Source organism: Callionymus lyra, chromosome 7 (genome assembly GCF_982586985.1).
Source record: "Callionymus lyra chromosome 7, fCalLyr1.hap1.1, whole genome shotgun sequence".
NCBI classification, from domain to species: Eukaryota; Metazoa; Chordata; class Actinopteri; order Syngnathiformes; family Callionymidae; genus Callionymus; species Callionymus lyra.
The window spans coordinates 22,335,203-22,353,525 of NC_141824.1; the positions used below are offsets into that span (position 1 = coordinate 22,335,203).

At 36.9% G+C, this 18,323-nt stretch overlaps 3 protein-coding genes across 7 annotated transcripts in view; 1 reads left to right on the top strand and 2 right to left on the bottom strand.

Moving 5' to 3' along the window:
- Positions 1-622: 622 nt before the first annotated feature.
- rabgef1l (RAB guanine nucleotide exchange factor (GEF) 1, like) lies at positions 623-5,953 on the bottom strand. 2 transcript variants are annotated; one of them, XM_087795973.1, is made up of 9 exons: positions 5,770-5,953; positions 5,212-5,410; positions 4,751-4,908; positions 3,979-4,157; positions 3,749-3,830; positions 3,533-3,665; positions 3,382-3,473; positions 2,998-3,254; positions 623-2,361 (listed from the first exon to the last, which is right to left on the bottom strand). In XM_087795973.1, the coding sequence occupies exons 2-9, from the start codon at positions 5,391-5,393 to the stop codon at positions 2,008-2,010; spliced, it is 1,437 nt and encodes a 478-aa protein (XP_087652099.1). In that variant the 5' UTR covers positions 5,394-5,410; positions 5,770-5,953; the 3' UTR covers positions 623-2,007. The 2 variants fall into 2 exon arrangements, with proteins under 2 accessions (XP_087652099.1, XP_087652098.1); XM_087795972.1 differs by having other exon boundaries at positions 4,733-4,908.
- Positions 5,954-7,354: 1,401 nt separating this feature from the next.
- LOC148075669 (caspase a-like) lies at positions 7,355-10,721 on the top strand. Its single transcript, XM_087796024.1, is given in 8 exon segments — positions 7,355-7,539; positions 8,271-8,552; positions 8,614-8,654; positions 8,733-8,912; positions 8,973-9,193; positions 9,195-9,373; positions 9,807-9,916; positions 10,044-10,721. Coding segments are annotated over 8 exon segments (1,122 nt in total). The 5' UTR covers positions 7,355-7,532; the 3' UTR covers positions 10,146-10,721.
- A 3,246-nt stretch (positions 10,722-13,967) lies between these two features.
- Positions 13,968-18,323, bottom strand: part of stx1a (syntaxin 1A (brain)) — a 53,581-nt gene continuing 49,225 nt past the window's right edge. Inside the window, exons 9-10 of one of the 4 annotated variants that reach the window (XM_087795496.1) lie at positions 16,911-17,021; positions 13,968-14,613 (exon numbers count right to left, since the gene is read on the bottom strand). In XM_087795496.1, the coding sequence (XP_087651622.1) occupies positions 14,536-14,613; positions 16,911-17,021 (189 nt within the window). In that variant the 3' untranslated portion in view covers positions 13,968-14,535. The other 3 variants (XM_087795497.1, XM_087795498.1, XM_087795499.1) reach the window with 3 other exon arrangements.

Sequence of the window (18,323 nt, forward strand, 5' to 3'; positions counted from 1 at the left end):
AAAGGTATTCAAATCAATAAGATATAAGGGTGCCTATATTTATGCACATGCCTTATTTTGTTTAAATAATTCTTGCACACTTTCTGTAAATAATATAAACTGTATTTCACTTCTCCAATATCACTGTGTTTGTCTCCTATAAGATATATTTAGCAATAACAACCAATGATTTATAAAAGAAAATCATGAAAATGTAAAGGGGTGCCCAAACTTTTTCATACCACTATACATGTCCTGTTCCACTTTTACCATATATATAAATCAATGCAAAACTAAATATTGATACTTTAAACTCTAAAATACTATATAAATATTTCATTTCTCAATATTCATTTGTAAAAGAAATAATTTTCAGATATCTTGTGTAATAAACGACTTCAGAATCATCACTAAAAAAATGACACCAAAAACTCTAATCCGCTTTATGTCACTGGACACTCCCTGTTGAAATTTAGAAAACAAAAAAACATCCGACAGACTTGTGCAAATATTTTATGTACATCAACTTGACTCATGTTACTATCCTTGTTCTGATCACAATTTGTTTTTTTAACCCGAAAGAACAAAAGCTTTTTTAGTTTGCAAAAGTAAAATAAACCATAAACAAGGCTGTGATTCGTGGTTTAGAAGCGGGAGTTGAAACATATGGCTTTATTCAAATAAAGTTCACAAACTTCATGTTCATGTCGATCAAGCCGTACACACGGGTGACTGGAGTTGGACAAACAAAACTGTAACCACTGGAGTGTGTTTCTCTCCTCACACCATAAATACCTTCTGTATAAGTTAGTTAAATAAGAGGTGAACGTGTGAAAATACTGTATGGACGTAACTCCACTATATTATTCAGCCCTTTAAATTAACGTCTGCAAGAAAACTCACATTTTTCACTTCTATAATTTGAAAATATATTTCTATCATATATTAAACATCACAATATCATGCTAAAGTAAGACGGTTGAACACATTTTCGGGCAAAGAAAGTTAAGAATAAATGAATTCATAGGAGCCAAAAAAAGAGCTGAGCCAGAAGGCAAAGTTGAACCTCAGTATTAGTAAAGTTTTTGTCATTAAAAAAAGAAGTGAAACATCTTCAACTACTTAATGGATTGTAGATTTCTTCACCACAAAAGTGTTAGTCAATCATAAACTACACCATGTTTCTAAAACTTCAAGCCTATAATTATAAAGCAGGTTAATGTTGCGAATCAACATTGCAGTTCAGATTTGTCATTAAACTATTTAAGAATAGAATGATTCATCACACACACAAAAGAAAGACATAATAAATCGCAGCAGCTCCTTCATTACATATTTGATTTGATAATATGCTGCCTCGTGACTGCCCCCCAGTGTCGAAACTAGACATAACTCCTGGTCTATTACATGAGCTCCAAAATTACTTGAGTAAAATACATCCAAATAACATGTGTTTTATGTCACGACTGATTATGATCTTCAGCATTTGAATTCAGGGGTGGTCGTTATGTTTTGGTCGAGCGGTTTAGCGACGGTTACAAGAATTGGTTTGGTTTATTTAAGCTTCTTCTTTCAGTGTGGTTCTCCGTTGTTGCTCTTCATGAAGACGTACGAGAAATAATGGACCGAGAACTCAAAGCTCATGAAAAGTGCATCAAAGGACATTTGTTGTGCTCATAACATTTGTCTACGTTATTGTTTTTGTAGCTTTTTCTTCCTATGTTCAGTGCATGAGGAACAACATACTGGGTGGAATAAAATAATTCTATAAATAAAAATGCTGATTCATCATTGATGAGTCACATCAGTCCCTGTAACTCACTTCCTGATTACACTTTAAGAAGCTGTAATGGAAGATTTCAGACTTTTTTTTTTCTGAAACGTTCTTTGGGAGTAGACGGTTGATCGATAAAACGTATTGCTGTGGTTCCGTTTTAAGAACTGTGTGGACTTCCATCCAAGAGCTGGACGTTTGTTCAGGGAGTGAAGGTTCCCAGGAAGAACAAGAGCAGCTTCAGTCCTGATTCTTCATCTGAGAGTTTGCGGCAGCAGGGGCGGAGGCAGCTGAGGATTCTCCGCGTTGTCCGAGTCTATGGCTGAAGCGGCGGCTGGAGCTGCCGGGTCTGTCTTGGGTGCCTCGAACAAGTCGTCCAGAGCGCTCTTCGTGGCCTTCACGTCGGCCGTCCAGTCGATGAGGTCCTTGTCCGGGGTTTCCTTCCTGCTAGTCCGGGGGTCTCGTGGTGTGTGACGGGGATCAGGACCTGCCGTGCTGGACGGTGGTCTGAGCGGGGGCGTCTGACCAGACATGTAGAGGTCGAAGTCCTCAGAGCTCATGTTCAAAGACTGACCGTCCAGCTTCTCTATGAAGGTCACTGCACAGCACTGAGAAGACGATGAGAAGATCAGAGACCAGAGTCTTCAAATGTGTGTAAACACTTTGGGTGTCAACGTTTACATACGTGCTTGCTATACTTAAACAGGGTTTAAAATGTTTGTGGAGCCTCATGCGGTTCTGCTGTGTAGTTTACCAACATTTAAACAGTGTCACTATTTTTTAGAGTCCACTAGATAGCTCTGCACCATTTTCCTGTTCTAATAAAACATCACATCATTTTTAAACTGATGGCGCCACCTACTGACCTGACTAAACCCCATGACACTGCTTCATGAAGCTTCATCAGACCATCACTACTTTTAAGTTCCTTTTATAACCCCAAAAAGAGTAAATTACATTACGATACCTGTTATGTTAGGCTATGATTAAGTAACTATCTGAAGCGGTTCTGTGACCCTGGTCTGTGAAAGGCACCGCACAAATAAAGCTTACTTACTTACAAGAATTAAACAGTTTTGTCTGATAACTACTGGAAGGGCTTTGCTCTGATGGGATTATGAGATGTTTGAATTGAGACAGAACCCTCTAGTGGTTATAAAGAGCAACTGTGTGTAAACAGTTGACTACACAAGTAGAAAATTGTAAACGTCGACACCCCGAGTAAATACTTGACGTTCTCTCACCAGATTGGTGAAGTAGTAGCCGGCCTCTCCTGACATGAGGCGACTGGGATTGGAGTAGCGCGTGATGTACTGGATGTTGGACTGGAGTCTGGGAGGATTGGCTTTGAGCACGATGTAGATGAGGGTGGGCAGGAAGTCGTCGGCAGACACCAGCTCTTTCCTGCAGACTTTGATCCCGTTGCATATTTGTGTGCTACAGCGAGTGATGCAGGCCAGCTTGTCCTTAGGGACTCGCTTTGAGTCCATCTCAGTCAGGTCTGGAAGAATTTCAAACGGGATAATTGAGTCAGTCAAGAAGATCAATGAGTTATTTAAAAGCAACACATTTAACACATTAACTAATAATTGACCTTCATCCTGGTTTCATCTTGAAATGGGACTCACCGATGATGGCTTTAATCAAGCTGTCGGATGCCTTCGGAATCCTCTCGTCGACTGGAGCACAGAGCATCTCCAGGGTGACCCAGTGCAAGGCTCTGTTAAAAAGGTACATCTCAAGTAATCGGCGGTTAGAGGGAAACTTTCATCAACTGACCTGATTCTCTTCTGGAGGGTCAAATCTTTCCTCTCGTCGTCCGAAGTCTCGGGACAGAAGACTTCCTTGTAGAGACACATCATCACATACTTCTCTACTTCATCCATGATGTTCTCCACATGCTCGACTGCACCTTTAAACAAAGATACTCACAATATGAGCTGAAATGTTTTCACCGTTGAACAGTTGCGAATGAAATCATTTAAATAGTCGCACCTTTATATTGAACCTGGAGCTGTTCAGAAAGATTATGGTAAAAGTCCTGCACACACTCCGACATCTCGTCAGCACTCAAGTTCTGAAGACAAAATAACAAACGGGAATTTATGCGAGAGGCTGTTTAGAGCAGTTTAATAAATAAACTTGTTGATGGGTTTTTGCAGTAGATAAAATGTCAAGATATCTATTCCAGACATATTACGAAGTAGAAAGCAGCAGCTGCCTACCTGCTTGTGAGCCATGGTGCTTGTGAACGTCCGGCAGTGTTTGAAGATCTTCGCACCAAACTTCTGGGGTTTAAGGAAATCGATGAACTCTCTGGTCACGTGGTCAGTGTCATCCGTTGAATGCTGGTTCGTGCGAGAGCTGGTACTAGGACTGAACTGATCTTCATTGGCAGCAGCATCTAGAGAAGGACAAAAAACTATATATGATATAGGATTTAACATAAAAAAGCATGAAAGACCAATTCACATCATTTTGTAATTTTGTACTTTTACAGCAAGGCCTACGACTATTTAATACTTTAATTATTAATCAGTTATAAGATAGTTTAAGGGGAAATACAAAATACATAAGAGAAAATATGACATTTAATTTTATATTAATTAAGCTATTTTTTATCCAAATTCATATTATTATTATCATAATTGCGCCTTTCCTCTTAGACCTTGATACATTTGTTGTCCTCTTGTGTCCCTGTAGTGTACTTTACGTTCAGTTGCTCCTTTTCCTTGAAGTCTTAACTGCTCTCCAGAGTGTTCTTTAAGAGAAACAAAAGCTTTTCATCCCAAGTGGTTTCATTGTCTATCGTAAAACCCAGGAATTTCTCCTCTGACCCCTGACACATTAAAACAATTCTAAAGCAGTGGACAGAACAAGATAATTAAGTTGAAAAACTAAAAATAGTGAAATTATTTAATTCATATATTTAAGGTTCATAAGCTCAGAAGCTCTGGACACAAACACATACATACATACACATATAAAATGGTGTACCCGTTTTTGGAGAGGATTTGGGGTGAAGAGAAAAAAATCCAGACACTTTGCTGAACTTTTCTCTAGTTTTGCGCTCATCAGGTTTGACAGCGAGGTTGGACGAGGGATTTGCTTTCTGGTCTCTGGTCGACACAGCTTTCTCTTCTTCTCTTTGCAGCCTGCAGGGAGATCATAATGTAAGGTTGTTAGACAGAGGTGCGGCAAACAAAAGCCTGAGAATTAAAACTGAATCAACAGGACTCGTAGAGGACAGACACGTTGGGCAGAGAGTGAGTTATTGGAATTATAAAATAGATTTTATTCATCTAGATGTATTTCATTAACATTTATTTAATGCATTTTTTTCAGGAAATACCTTCATCACCACAAGGAAATTCCTGTGTCGTGTTTACAGGTGGACTTGTGGTGGCACACACTAGTAGGAAATGCAGGGAGAATGAAAAAGAATATCCAAGAATCACCTCTCTGCAAGTGCCAAATCTTCCTGGATCTGTTTCTGTCGGTCTGTTAGGTTTTTCTCCCGAAAGCACTTTGAGCACAGACCCTGCCAGGCGTTGTTGCCGTAGAAGCCACAACCCTTCTTGCAGAGCAGTTCTGACTGGTCCAGGTGGATACCTCGCCATTGGGTCTGCTGGCTGAGCATCCTTCAGATAATAGGTCCTGTATAAGTGACACAAAGTCAAAACGGCAACATACATGATATGATTAAAGAACACGTTTTATTGAGGCAAATGGAAGTCGATTGACTTTGATCTTCAGTGAGATCGAACATTAAGGTTTTAATACGTCATTCTCTGACTCATTCACAAAGTAACACGAGCCTTTAAATCATAAGCCAAAAAAGAATGACTCACCCGCTTAAAACACAATAGTCTAAACATTTCAACATTCTTAACTACAGCTTTTTAACTTTATGTCCACGTTTGCCACAATGTCGATATGTTTATATTCATTTCGTGAAATAATTTGAAGGAAACACATTATGTGAACGTAAGAAAAAGTAAACAAATCTTGATCACCTGTTTGTTGATTCAGTAACTCGATAGCTTTAGCCTTCACGGGGATAATGATCAACAGCAAACTATCAAACTACATTTCCTCCCATTTTCTCTTATGAATATTAAAACATTTGTTCAGATATCTTGTCCCTTTTCCCAGAGAACCAGCTATCAACAACTGTTGTGTTGCTAGCTCAATGTTGGTTTCTTCTTCTGCAGTTGGTCGTCATTTAGAGGAATGTATTAGAGGAATGTACCTACTGCCATCTACCGACAGAAACGTGTAACACCAATTGGTACATATCGTTTATTTTTTTGATTTTCAAAACGTTTTGACGTTTTTTTTTGTTTTTCTTATGACCTTTTTGTATCAAATTTCACAAGAACATGTTAGTGATTTGAACTTTAGGTGAATTGTAACATTTCCTTACATTTTGAGTGCGCGTAATGACAGAACATTACGGTAGCAGCGACCCGGCAGATCACAATTCGAACGAAAGTAAAATATAGATCCTTTTTTTTTTTATTTTCTGAAACTAAAACGTATTTTCTCTTGTTAACCCTTTAGTCATGTATATTTTTTATATGGACAGATTAAATCAATGGCTCTGTAATTTAAGTCAAATCGTATTTACATTTTTATTTCAATGTTGTGAGTTTTATGTTAATACATAGGCAGTATAAATGTGTTTAATTGTAAGTAAGTAAGTAAGTAAGTATTTTGTATTTGTATAGCGCTTTTCCAGACCAGGGTCACAACGCGCTTAAACAATCAAAACAATACCCAATAAAATATATACTTAAAAGGTCAAGATAATACTGAGAACAACACAGGAGTTCCAGAATATCAATGAAAAAGCATGAACAAATAAAAAATGTCTTAAGATGTTTCCTGAAGGAGTCAGTAGATCATCAAACACAGAGGGAGAGGAAGATCGTTCCAAAGGTTAAGAGCAACAGTCTGGAACGATTTCTCTTGGTCAGATTCCTAACCTGACAATATGATGTTATCTTAGGTAGAAGTTTTGCAATTTTTGATTATATTATAACTATTGACATATTAACACAGGTTGAATAAAAAAATTGAAGTGATATGTCTCCAAATTGTCATGTGATAGATCGTTCCTTAATTTGTAATAATATAGTTATTTTTTTTACACAAGTTTCCCATTTTTCATTGTCTAAGTCTAAGTCTCAAGTTGACATACATTTATACTGTATTTAAATGATACAACACTCACAACTGTTTAAATGCAACAAACTGCATAAATATTCAGTCATGTGATAAATATATCCTTCATCTTTAGTATTATTTGGTTACATTTTTACAGATGTTTTGCATTTTCATTTCATTGTCTTTAGAAGTTTACACACTTTAGAATTGTATTCAAATGATCACACCGTATAATAGCCCCAAAACTGCAGTGGTATGTCTCCATTTTCTAAATATTGAATAATATTGATTATTTTAAAAACTTCAAGTATGTTGAGTCATTTGTTGACGATCCCTAAGAGACGCCGCGGCGCTGCCTAAAACTGCCGTCACGTGAGCCCGCAGTCAGCGAACGGCCATCACGTCAGCCCACATTAAAAAAAAAAACCTTGCGCGTCTATTGCTAAGCTTACGATAAAGACACTGAAAGCGACCTGCTTAAAGATGAGTCCTCAGGGCGGGGCTGATCCTCGGGCATCAATCGGCGAAAACTCGGCTTATTCCGGAGCGAATATCTGTTGAATATCCAACATCAAGCTGACTTTACCGCGGTAAAAGTAGTGTTCCGGAAATGGCAGGTAAGGATTTTTTTTTTACAAAGAAATAAAAATAAAATCAATAGTAAACGAAATCTACGTTTATAAAGCAGAAAAAGATACGTTTTTAAGGTTAAAATGAAAATAAATATATTGTTTATATTGAAAATACAAAGATATATATACCAGTTTATATGCTATGATGCAAAGATAAATAGTAGTTTTAAAAACTGACCAGGAGAAATTTCACTTTCACTTTTGTCTGTGTTCCGTGTTTGTCCGTTGGAGGGATAAAAACCTGTTTGACGTTACGTAAGAAAATTAAAGTATTCGTAAATATCGAACATTTAATTTCTGATGGCACTTGACTGTAAAGTTGAACTTGATCAACGGATACAAATGGAGGAATGTGAGATTGAACGGAAGAAGAAAGGAGTGGCAAGGATTCGGTTGTATTTATTTATATTTTTGACAAAGAAAACATTTTTATCTACTTCACAAAAGACGAGCAACCATAGCAATGAAAGACAAGATCACAGACTCACACTTCCTGTGACAGACAGTTCAGTTCATAACCATTTTATTACGTACAACCTTGACTGGTTCAATAATTTGGCATTAGTGTGAATGAGTTTGACACTCTTAATCTAAACATTGACTATTTCTATCAAAAGCTGGATGACTCTTTCCCTTGAACGAAAAAAAAGGACCATTACGCCGAAGACACTAGTTTCAAAATATTAAATAAAAAAAGTTTGACTCTTCTTTTCCAGAGGAACTTCGACGCGTGCGTAAAGCATTCATCGATAAGTCGTCCAGTGAGCTGATTTCTGAGCTCATTGACGGCCTTGTTCAAGATAGAATCTTGAACCTTCGCCAGAAAGACTCTATACTGGAGGAATTCAAGGTCACAGCACATAGAGCCGCAAATGTAATCGACACAGTAAGTAAGAAAGGGGATGCTGCCAGCCGGAAGATGATCGCTCATCTGGAGAAAAGTGATCCAACTCTCTTTTCTGAATTGGGGTTGAGTTCTCGTCCCTGTCCTGCTCCAGGTGAGTTTGTTTTATAGGGTTTGATTCACTGTATTCCTGAACTTTCTTGTTACTCTTTAAGCTCCTCTGTTGAACCAAACCTGTGGCGGAGGCGCCGGCGCTGTAAGTATTTATTCATCTGATGATGACCGATTTTCAGTTCAGTCACAATTTGAAATCCTCATTCATTTGTAACTTTAGGAGAACTACCCTGTGACAGAGGAGTCCAAAGGGAACCGTGTGGCTCTGATCATCACAAACATCCAGTTTCGTGATCAAGGACAGAACCGAAAGGGAGCAGAGAAAGACAGAGAAAAGATGGAGAGTCTCTTCAAGTGGCTCAACTATGAAGTCATCTCACACACAGACCTCACAGGACAGGTTTGTAGACGATCAAGTGAAACCCCTTCATCAAAGTAACATTTGTCTGTTTTATTTCAGCAAATGAAAGACGCTGTTATTGAGTTTTCCAAACATCCAAAGCTCAAGTTCACAGACAGTGTTTTCGTGATCATCATGTCGCACGGAAAACAGGGAAATGTTCTTGGTATTGAGGGAGAACAAGACGAATTCCCGCTCGATTTCATTTATGAGCGCCTCAGCACCGAGAAATGTCCGGCTCTGCTGGACAAACCCAAGATCCTGATCATCCAGGCCTGCAGAGGAGGTGACAAAAGCATGCAGTGAGATTAAAGGTCATTTTTTATAAAACATGTGCTCACTCCTCACAGGGCATCCTGGGAGAGTCTTTGTTGAAGATGGTGCCGCGGAGTCTAATGGAGGAGCTCTACGAGCAGCACACAAAGAGAAAGATTTTAGTTCTCTTTATTCCTCCACGCCAGGTCAGTGAACATGCAGGTAGTTCAAAAGCTTCACTGGAACCTGGCCAACCTTATTTTTTGTCATTATTCTTGTCATATAAATCCCTTATATATCAATGATAATCAATCTTAATATCTTTGTGAAGTTATTATCTAATATACTACTATTTTATTGTTCAATGTGACATTAATGTTACCTTCTATTTTTATCTAAGCATTTCATGTCTCTCTAGATAAAATAAGGAACATTAAAATAGATAAAAGTAATAGAGGTCAATATCCTATTTACATATTTGCCTATTTTTTTTTTTTTACAGATAAATGCAATTCAAATATACAAACTTATGTTGTATTCTTACTTGCAACATTTTTGAAGTACTTTGTCCTTGTAATTCCATTAGTTTTCCCATCATATTAAGATAATTCTCTCTTCCTTCTTTTCTCTTTCCTGCAGAAACATTTTCATACAGAGACATTGTAGAAGGCTCTTTGCTTATTCAGCACCTTCTCGATGTTTTTAAAAGATCTGCAGAGCAAGACGACATTTCCGAGCTTTTCCGAAAAGTAAGTGGGAACTATGGGTAACTAAGATGTAATAGTGTTAATCCCTGTAAAAGTGTTTTCTGAATATGCTTTCATGTTGTTGTTGTTTTATTAAACTGACGCTGAATTGTCCGCGTCAACTTCGCAGGTCATGCATCGCTTTGAAGAGAAGTTTGGACAGGACAAATTCCAGATGCCGTGCATTGAGAGATGCTCACTGACACGAAAGTTCTACTTCTCTCCCCGCTGAGCCATTTGAGAAGAGTTCCAGAGCAGCATTTTAGAATATGAGTTTCTCACTTAAAAAAAAAAGAAAAAAGATTTCAGGTGGCTACAGAAAAAGAGGATATAAAAAGAAACACCTTTTGATTTAGTGTAATATGAGAAACATATGTCAATCAGTCAAATGTTCCTATTTTGCCACTGTGATACTGATCCGACATATTTCTCTTCATTTCTTTGTCATCTTGCATGTAAAGTTTTGTATCCATATCAGGGAATTTTAATCTGGATGTGTGATTGTAAATGTTTTTCTTCAACTTTCACTGCTGTTTTTAATGAAGGGAGATGTTTTTGCTTCAGTACAGGATCTTGGCCTTAGTACCATTTCCGTCTGACCTACTATTTCGGTCGAGGCACTTTTATGAGATGAACCCAAAGATCTAAAACATTTCCTACATACACAAAAATAACCATTTCTCCAAAATAATGTTTACAAATCCTTTGCCGAGATAATCCATCCCACCTAGTATATCAAGATGCTGATTGGATAAGGTTATTGCTCAGGTTTTACTTGGACTCTCCACAATAAAAGACCACTCTGAAATGTGCAGTTTTGTTTATTGGGGGGGGGGTCAACCAGTCAATATCTGCTTTTAATCCAGAGCATACCAAACATGGGCAATGGGTGACATGTCCGGTGAGTATGCAGGTGTTTTCAGCTTCCAAGAATCATGTTCAGATCCTTGCAACATGGTGTCAATGCCATCAATAAAATGTACCTGTTTTCTCCGTCCATACCATAACCCCAGTACCACCAATCGGGCCACTCGATCCACAACATGACATCAGAAAACTGCTCACCAGTTTTAACAGTTTGTGCAGAAATTCTTTGGTCATGCGAACCGATTGTTGCAGCAGCCGTCCGAGTGGCTGGTCTCAGGCGATCTTGGAGGTGAACATGCTGGATGTGGAGGTCCAGCGCTGGTGCCCGCTAGCATGCTAATGCTAGAGTTAGTTACCATTCTCTAATAAATGCTAGATTCTTCCTAGCTGCAAGGGTGGGTTCAGCAAAAGAAGTTAAAAAGATTTAAAACGGAGTGGTACGAACGAAAAGACAAAGAAACGGTTTCATTTGTTTATTCTCATCAAACATGAATATATACTTTTATATACATTCTATGCAATATTTAAAACATGATTTATTTATTCTGTTTATACTATATTGCACTATTTTTAACTTATTAATATTAATACTTTTCTACACACATCCACTCTATGCTGTCTTTTTTAACGGTGGCCAAGCAACGGAATTTCGTTGCCAGTTTCACCGCTTTTCTGTGCAATGACAATAAAAGAAAGTATAAAGTCTAAAGTCTGAAGAAACAAAACATTCAAAGCCAGATTTGTCATTGGATCAGCAACAGAGACTAAATATTAACTTCCTCAATGATAAGGTAAGAGATAACCGAGATATTTTATTAGACCTTGTTGATGCTAGTCCGTAAGACGTTTATAAATATTTCATATCCTATATAATAATTTAATGGACAAAGTTGTTGATCATAAATTATATTTAAAAAAGAGATTAATGATGCCGATGTCACAAACAAAGCCCATATTTCTGTCAAATTGCAAAATACATATATTTTTTTTACCGAAGGTTAAGATGAAATATGTGTTGCACACATCTCTATACTTTATTATATTTACTGTAAATATGAATGCTAGAAACCTCCTTTGTCAGAAAAATATGTTGCCATGTGCATGGCTGTGTTGGTGTAAGTGTCATTGAAAGAGGAAGGATGATGGGATATGAAACTAGTTAAAACTATTCAAACTAGTCATCGGCCCTTCAGGAAGTTTAATTCTGCACTGCTGGCTCAAATCTCCTTCAAATGGTATTTCTTTCCTGTATATACACTTTCAAACAGACACCCTGAAGACGACTCAGTGATCATTCAGCACCTTCTAGATGTTTTGAAAACATTTGCACTGAAAGAAAACATTGAGGGACTTTTACTCTGGTTATGAATAAGAAATGTGAATATTTTTTTACAACTGTTTTACTTTATTTAAGGTTGTTGGATTCATTCCAATCATAGATTTCTTAAATAAAACTTACGCTGATGTGTTCAATACTAACTTTACAGGTCATAAAACGCTTTTGGAAATGAAAAATTCCTGATTCTGGGAAGAAACACGGTGACATGGAAGTTCTACTTCTTTCTCTGGTGAGAAAAGTGTTCCAGTATTATATGAAGTACATTTTTCTCTTTTTAACGTGGATACAGGAAAAGACACATTAACCAAAGGATGAAATAAAAAGAAAATAGAGGAACAAACAGAAACAGAATGAATAAAAAAAAAAGAGACAATATTATGAGAAACAGAATATGTAACTTCAAATTCAACCTGATAAGCTTTTAAAATATATACATTTTTAGAGATAAAAAGTACAATGTGATTAGCATTAGCAAAAGAAAATCCACGAGGTTTGTAACATCAATCATCAATCTCCTGTTCGGACTTTGTAAACTCCCACATGGCTCTCTGAATCGATATGTTCTTGAATGACCTCTAAAGGTCACGGAGCTAAATCCTTTCGCTTTCAATGGAATCCATGTTTGGCTGAAACCTGAAAGGCGTCTCTAAAAATAAAGCCACAAACTCACTTTCAGGTAAAGACAGAATTTACTTGACATAAAATGTCAAATTGAACAAATTCCCAACACAACACAAAACAACAAGTCAAGTCAACAACATGCGAATCCGGTCAGAAGGCGATGGTGCCCCCTGTGGCCCCGGACCATTTTCAGTGGAACCGCTCATGAAGACAACTGCACCTTCAGTTAGTTAGTGGTTGACATTCAAGTTGAAAGTAAATAAACACTCTGAATCTATTTTTTAAATGACTTTGCTTAACTAATCAAAATAAAAATGAATGTATCAACAGATATATGTATATAATTGTAACATTAGACACAGGCAATATACACAAATTGCAAAAAATACACTCCTAAAATGCTAAAATAAATGTACAAAAACACAAGGCAAATAAAAAATATAAATTTAAGGTAAATAAAAAATATAAAGCATTTTATTACAATAATAAATTAGTTGTTCAAACTAGAAAATTAAATAGGTATTATGAAGAGAAAACTAAGTAATAAGAGCAACTGATGGCAAAAGATTGTGATATTCAATTATTTATTTCTAGTTCCTCCTTTTGTACAATGGATTAATAGGATGTAAAATGTAATGAAACCAAACACCCTGGTTAGATCTTTGTAATTCAAAATAATCTGTTGGTTAATTTGTTACAATTTTGTTGGCATAGTATTGTAATAACACTTTGACTGTGCACTAATAAAACAACCCTTGAGGTAAGAATGTTTTCTAATGTTAGGATTTAGTTTTGAGATGAAGCTAGTGATGCTAAATGTCTAACTTTAACTATAAACACAAGAGAAGCTACACGAACAAACTTAAAATATGCTTAAGGTTAGCATTGCTAGTTAAGTGTTAGAATTAATACCACTGTTGTATTACCACATATTGTGTTTTTATGACTACTATTTCAAAATTTAACAGATTTGTACAACTTTTACTGTCTTGCCATTTCAAATATGCTAAAGCTAAAATGCTAACTATCCTTTAGCCATTTTATTTGTATTAAACATGACATCAAATCTTAAATTTCCATTCTTTATTAAGCGGTTTTATTGTTTGTACGTTCGTTTCCGACACTCTCCTCTTCCTTCTCCAAAAAACAAAACAAAAAGCTACTTAAGAGTTCATGCTAAATCTTCTCGACAGACGTGAAAATTAAAGCTTTCTGACACAAAACACATGAAATCTTTACTTGTATTAAAACCACTCGGACACACTTGAACAGCTTATTTGAACATACTGGCAGTGTTAGACAGCTTTATATCACGAGGAATACAGTCAAGCACGATTCATGGCTTCATTCACGCGTGGAGAAGACTAGCGTCCAGACCATGGTCAGGAATACAGCACAGACGGTGAAGCTGGACCGACTATGGACACGTTGTTAAAGGTTTGGCAGAGTGATGACTCCACAAAGAGACTCGACACCGGTGAGTTTCCGTTTCACTCTTGCAACGACCCATCCATGCAGGGATTTGGGAGCGAAAAAATGTTATGAAAGAAACATTTCAAAATGGTGGCGTCGACTAAACAGTTGGTCTACTCGGAAGCTGGATTGTATTAGTATAGTTGTACATATCTATTCAGGTATCGTTCACATTTCACTGACAGCACTCGGCACCGCACGTTTACAAAATAGCGACTCATGCGAAACACGATCCGGGTCCTGTACACCACATGTGAAACGGCACGGGACGCCAAAAACCTGCTGAAACAATTGGTACGAACATTGCATGGAATAAAGCACGTTACGCCAGCGTGCCTCCTACAGCCGAGGCGATGACGATGCCCAGAATCACACAGCATATAATAATCATGATTTTCTTCTGCAAAGTCATAAACAGATAATAATAATAATGGGGATTCATCCAGGGCAGCATGTGGAGAGCAGAGCAGCAGGTTAGGTGGACGTAGAACCAGAGAAGCACTGAGACTGTGCATACCTCTGCCAAGGGTATCGTTTTGAAAACAGGGAATATATTCACTAATATTTTGTGTCTTAAAGAAGTGTTGAATTAATAATAAATCACATGAAAGTTGATTCATCCTATAGTTTGATTTGTTGGATTTAGAAAGTCAAGTTTTTTTGCCTTTCAGGGCCACCGTAGTTCTTAAGTAATGCAGTGAAGTTATAGAAAGGAAATTAAAAAAAACTTTATATTAACTTACAAAATGAAATCATCTTTTATCAACATGTCCATAAGGTTTTTTTATTAAACATATTCAAAATTCTCTGAGTTATTTTGTTGGCAGATAAACAGAAACAAATCGACCTCCTTGGCAGAGGTAACCACCACAGAGCACATATTTAAATTCTGCATGCAGTTACATCGATAAAATGTACACAAAAACAAAAGGTCTGAGTTTTACAGCAGATGTGGTGTTGGGATGGTTCAATTATTAGGTGATCCTGATACTATGAAACAACTTCAAATAAACATAAATATAATGTAGAACTAAGTGTGTGAGGCGCTTTAGGGAAGTTTGTGCGAATAAATTCAGTGATTTCTTCAATTAAAGTTAAGTTAAGTTAAGTTATTTATTAGTGAACTACAAAAAACATTTATACACATTAAATATGGATCATTTCGACCATTCCAAGTCTCGATACGTTAAACCTGGAGAGCAGGAGTGAAACTAGTGCGAGATTCTGAACCGAAATGTTAACATGTGGTTGCCTGGCAACCGTTGGAAATCTCTGCCCAGACCGAACTAGTGATGATGGAGTATGTGAGGTGTTTCTCCGTGAAAATGTGTGCGGAAAGAAAGTGTCAACACGTGAGGAGCCAATGAAATCTGCAGTAGTCAATGTTGAACAAAAGCTTAAAAATCCTTCTTGATCATTTAACTTTGAGAACACGTAAGAAAAAGGGAGCGTCTTGTCGTCTTTTAAGTGTTGACTTCTAGCTGAGTCCAACTGTGAGGCAGATAAGAAGAACAGCCACACACACACCAACACACACTCCTATCAGCATCTTCTTCTGCGAGGAGGGAATGAGGAAAAGAAGAGGGTCACGTGACTAAATAACATGCCATCGGTTTCACTAAGTGCAACAGAAAAAAAAAGAGAAAGTTTTTGATTGTAGAATTCGCGTCAAGTTGTTGAATAAAGTCACCAAAAGGTGGCAGTGTTGCGTCGTTATTTCAGAAGGAGTGATCAATAAATTAAAATATTCAGTCGGAAATATGAGAATCTCAGCCAAGATTTTCAAAAAGGTTGCTCAGAATAATGAGTTCAGGAGGGAAATGTTGATACATTTGAGTTGTTTTGGGTAAAACGTGGGTCTGAGGAGACATTTGGAAACGCGGTGCGGCTACATTAAGTTGGATTTTTACTAGTGCTTCAAGTCAAATTGAATTTTAATTTCACTTATTTGAATATTTAAAACGCACAGCTCCTACAGGTCCTGTATATATAGTGTGAGCTAAAGAATATTGTAAACAACAAAACCTTATTTGCTGACACACTGAATGATGTCCCAACAAAATGCATGATTTTAGTTTTTATTTGGACCAAGACATTGATAATCAAATTATCAAAATGAGCCCTTATCTTCTTTATGTACGGCTCTTATGAGGCCACTTTAACACTATATGTGAAAGAAATAATAATGTATTAAAAAACAACCTACAATTGTCTTTGCTGTCTTGTTAACCCCCCCCCCCCCATTATTATTATTACCATGCCTTTAAGTGTTTTATTGAAATATAAATGAATTAATCTCATGTCTAACATCATAAATATTGTTCTTAAAAGGCAACAATTATATATTTTCGTTTTTTTGTCCATTTTGTTTTTGAGTTTTTAATTAACTCATCATTTAATGGATCTGCTTTATATTTGTAAAGATGTAATATGGTACACAAAGACAAATAAGGTAATAAATATATGTTATTATTACTGTTTAAGAACATTATTTTGAGCTTCTATATTGTTTTGAATGTATAAGAAAATCTATAAGAAGACTTTAGTGTGGACTTGTTGGCACCTTCTGCTCGTGTAAACCTCAGTGCACAAACGTCACAACACAGAGAGAACACGACAAGTGTTCATGCAGACGTTACACTGAACACCACATGCTTCCTGACACGAACAGCACTCTCATGCAGCTGTGCGACTCACCCTCCGAGCTTTACTCTGGTATTTAACCGCCTTCTTAGTGTCTGACACCGCCCGCTCCACATAGTCTACCGAGTGCTCCACATTGTACTCTATGCGATCTATCATCTCCCCCTGAGAGTAGGTTAGTCGCAGAGAACAGAGGGAAGAAGGAGACGGGGAAAAAACAAAAACAAAGAAGGTGTTAGTTTCTGGATTGTGTACTTTTTCTCACCCGTTTGCTCATCTTTGTGAACTTTTTACACTTTGGGAAATTGTCTTTAGCTTGCTCCACAAACTCCAGCGCCTCCAACACGCTGCGCTCGATGTTGTTCACCAGGTCGCCCTGCAACACAAACACACCGGGAGTCTTTGTCGTGCCACCGGGTTGTCGACTCGGAACGCCACGTTTCATGGATGTGTGTTAAAATAATAATCAGAGGACGACTGATGAATATTTCATGCATCTTTTCTCCATTCTCCTCGGTTCAATTATTTACTGTACAGCGCTGCTGATACGAGGACATCTAAAGGAATATCTGAAACAAGCTGTCAATTTGTCACCTGGATAAACACGTGTACATCTGGACAGCATGGAATATAACTTTAATAACTGCAATTATTGACAGAGAAATGTAAATAAAATTACCTTGCGTTAGGTGATGCAGGCTCTTATTTGTGCTCACAGTCATTGTGTAGACGAGAAAACAAGAGGAAAAACAGACAGAGCGAAGAAAATTAAAGACAAAATAATAATTATACAAATTTGTTAGTTGATTGAATTTCTATGATCCACAGCAGAGATCAACACAGTTTAGCTTTAAACAAAACAGAGATTTTGCTGTTTTTAGACACCGAGAAAAACATCTTGATCCCTGTGTGTTGTGCAAGCGAATGTAGTAGCTACTGCCACCTGTTGTTCATATTTAAAAACAGTATTTCAAATGATGAAAATGAAGGAATTGTTTAGATAAAATAAATGTACAGGAATATTGTTGAGTTAAATGGGAATATGGTTGCAAATGAGTAGCTTGTGTGCTTTTCTATTCAGTGTTCAAATAACCTGATACTTTACTGTTGAAAAGGTTACGATTGCGGCCAAAAAGTTTGTTTTTAAAAGGTCAAATATTGGTGAAAAAAGTGACGCTCAGAGCAAAAACTTGTGTTCATTGTGTATCGGCCTTTCAATATAATGATATTTTCAAGGCAATTTTACATGTAAATTAAAGGATTTTATTCTATAAGATCCCAAAAGACTTTCCTCAACAATTGTACTTAACGGTTTTCTTTTAATTATTAATATTTAAGTTTTCACAATTATTTCACTACATCTTTCTTTAAAGCTATTGTGCTTTTCCAATTTTTTAAATGTATATAAAGTGTTTTAAATGTATTATTGTTTTGTCTTGTTAAAGATTTTCCACAAATTTCCAATTT

Coding starts and splice junctions, on each gene's coding strand:
- rabgef1l (XM_087795972.1), bottom strand. CDS start 5,393: ATGCTCAGCCAGCAGACCCAATGGCGAGGTATCCACCTGGACCAGTCA. Junction 3,831..3,978: donor GCACCATGGCTCACAAGCAG/GTAGGCAGCTGC, acceptor TTTTGTCTTCAG/AACTTGAGTGCTGACGAGAT. Junction 3,474..3,532: donor ACCCTCCAGAAGAGAATCAG/GTCAGTTGATGA, acceptor CCTTTTTAACAG/AGCCTTGCACTGGGTCACCC.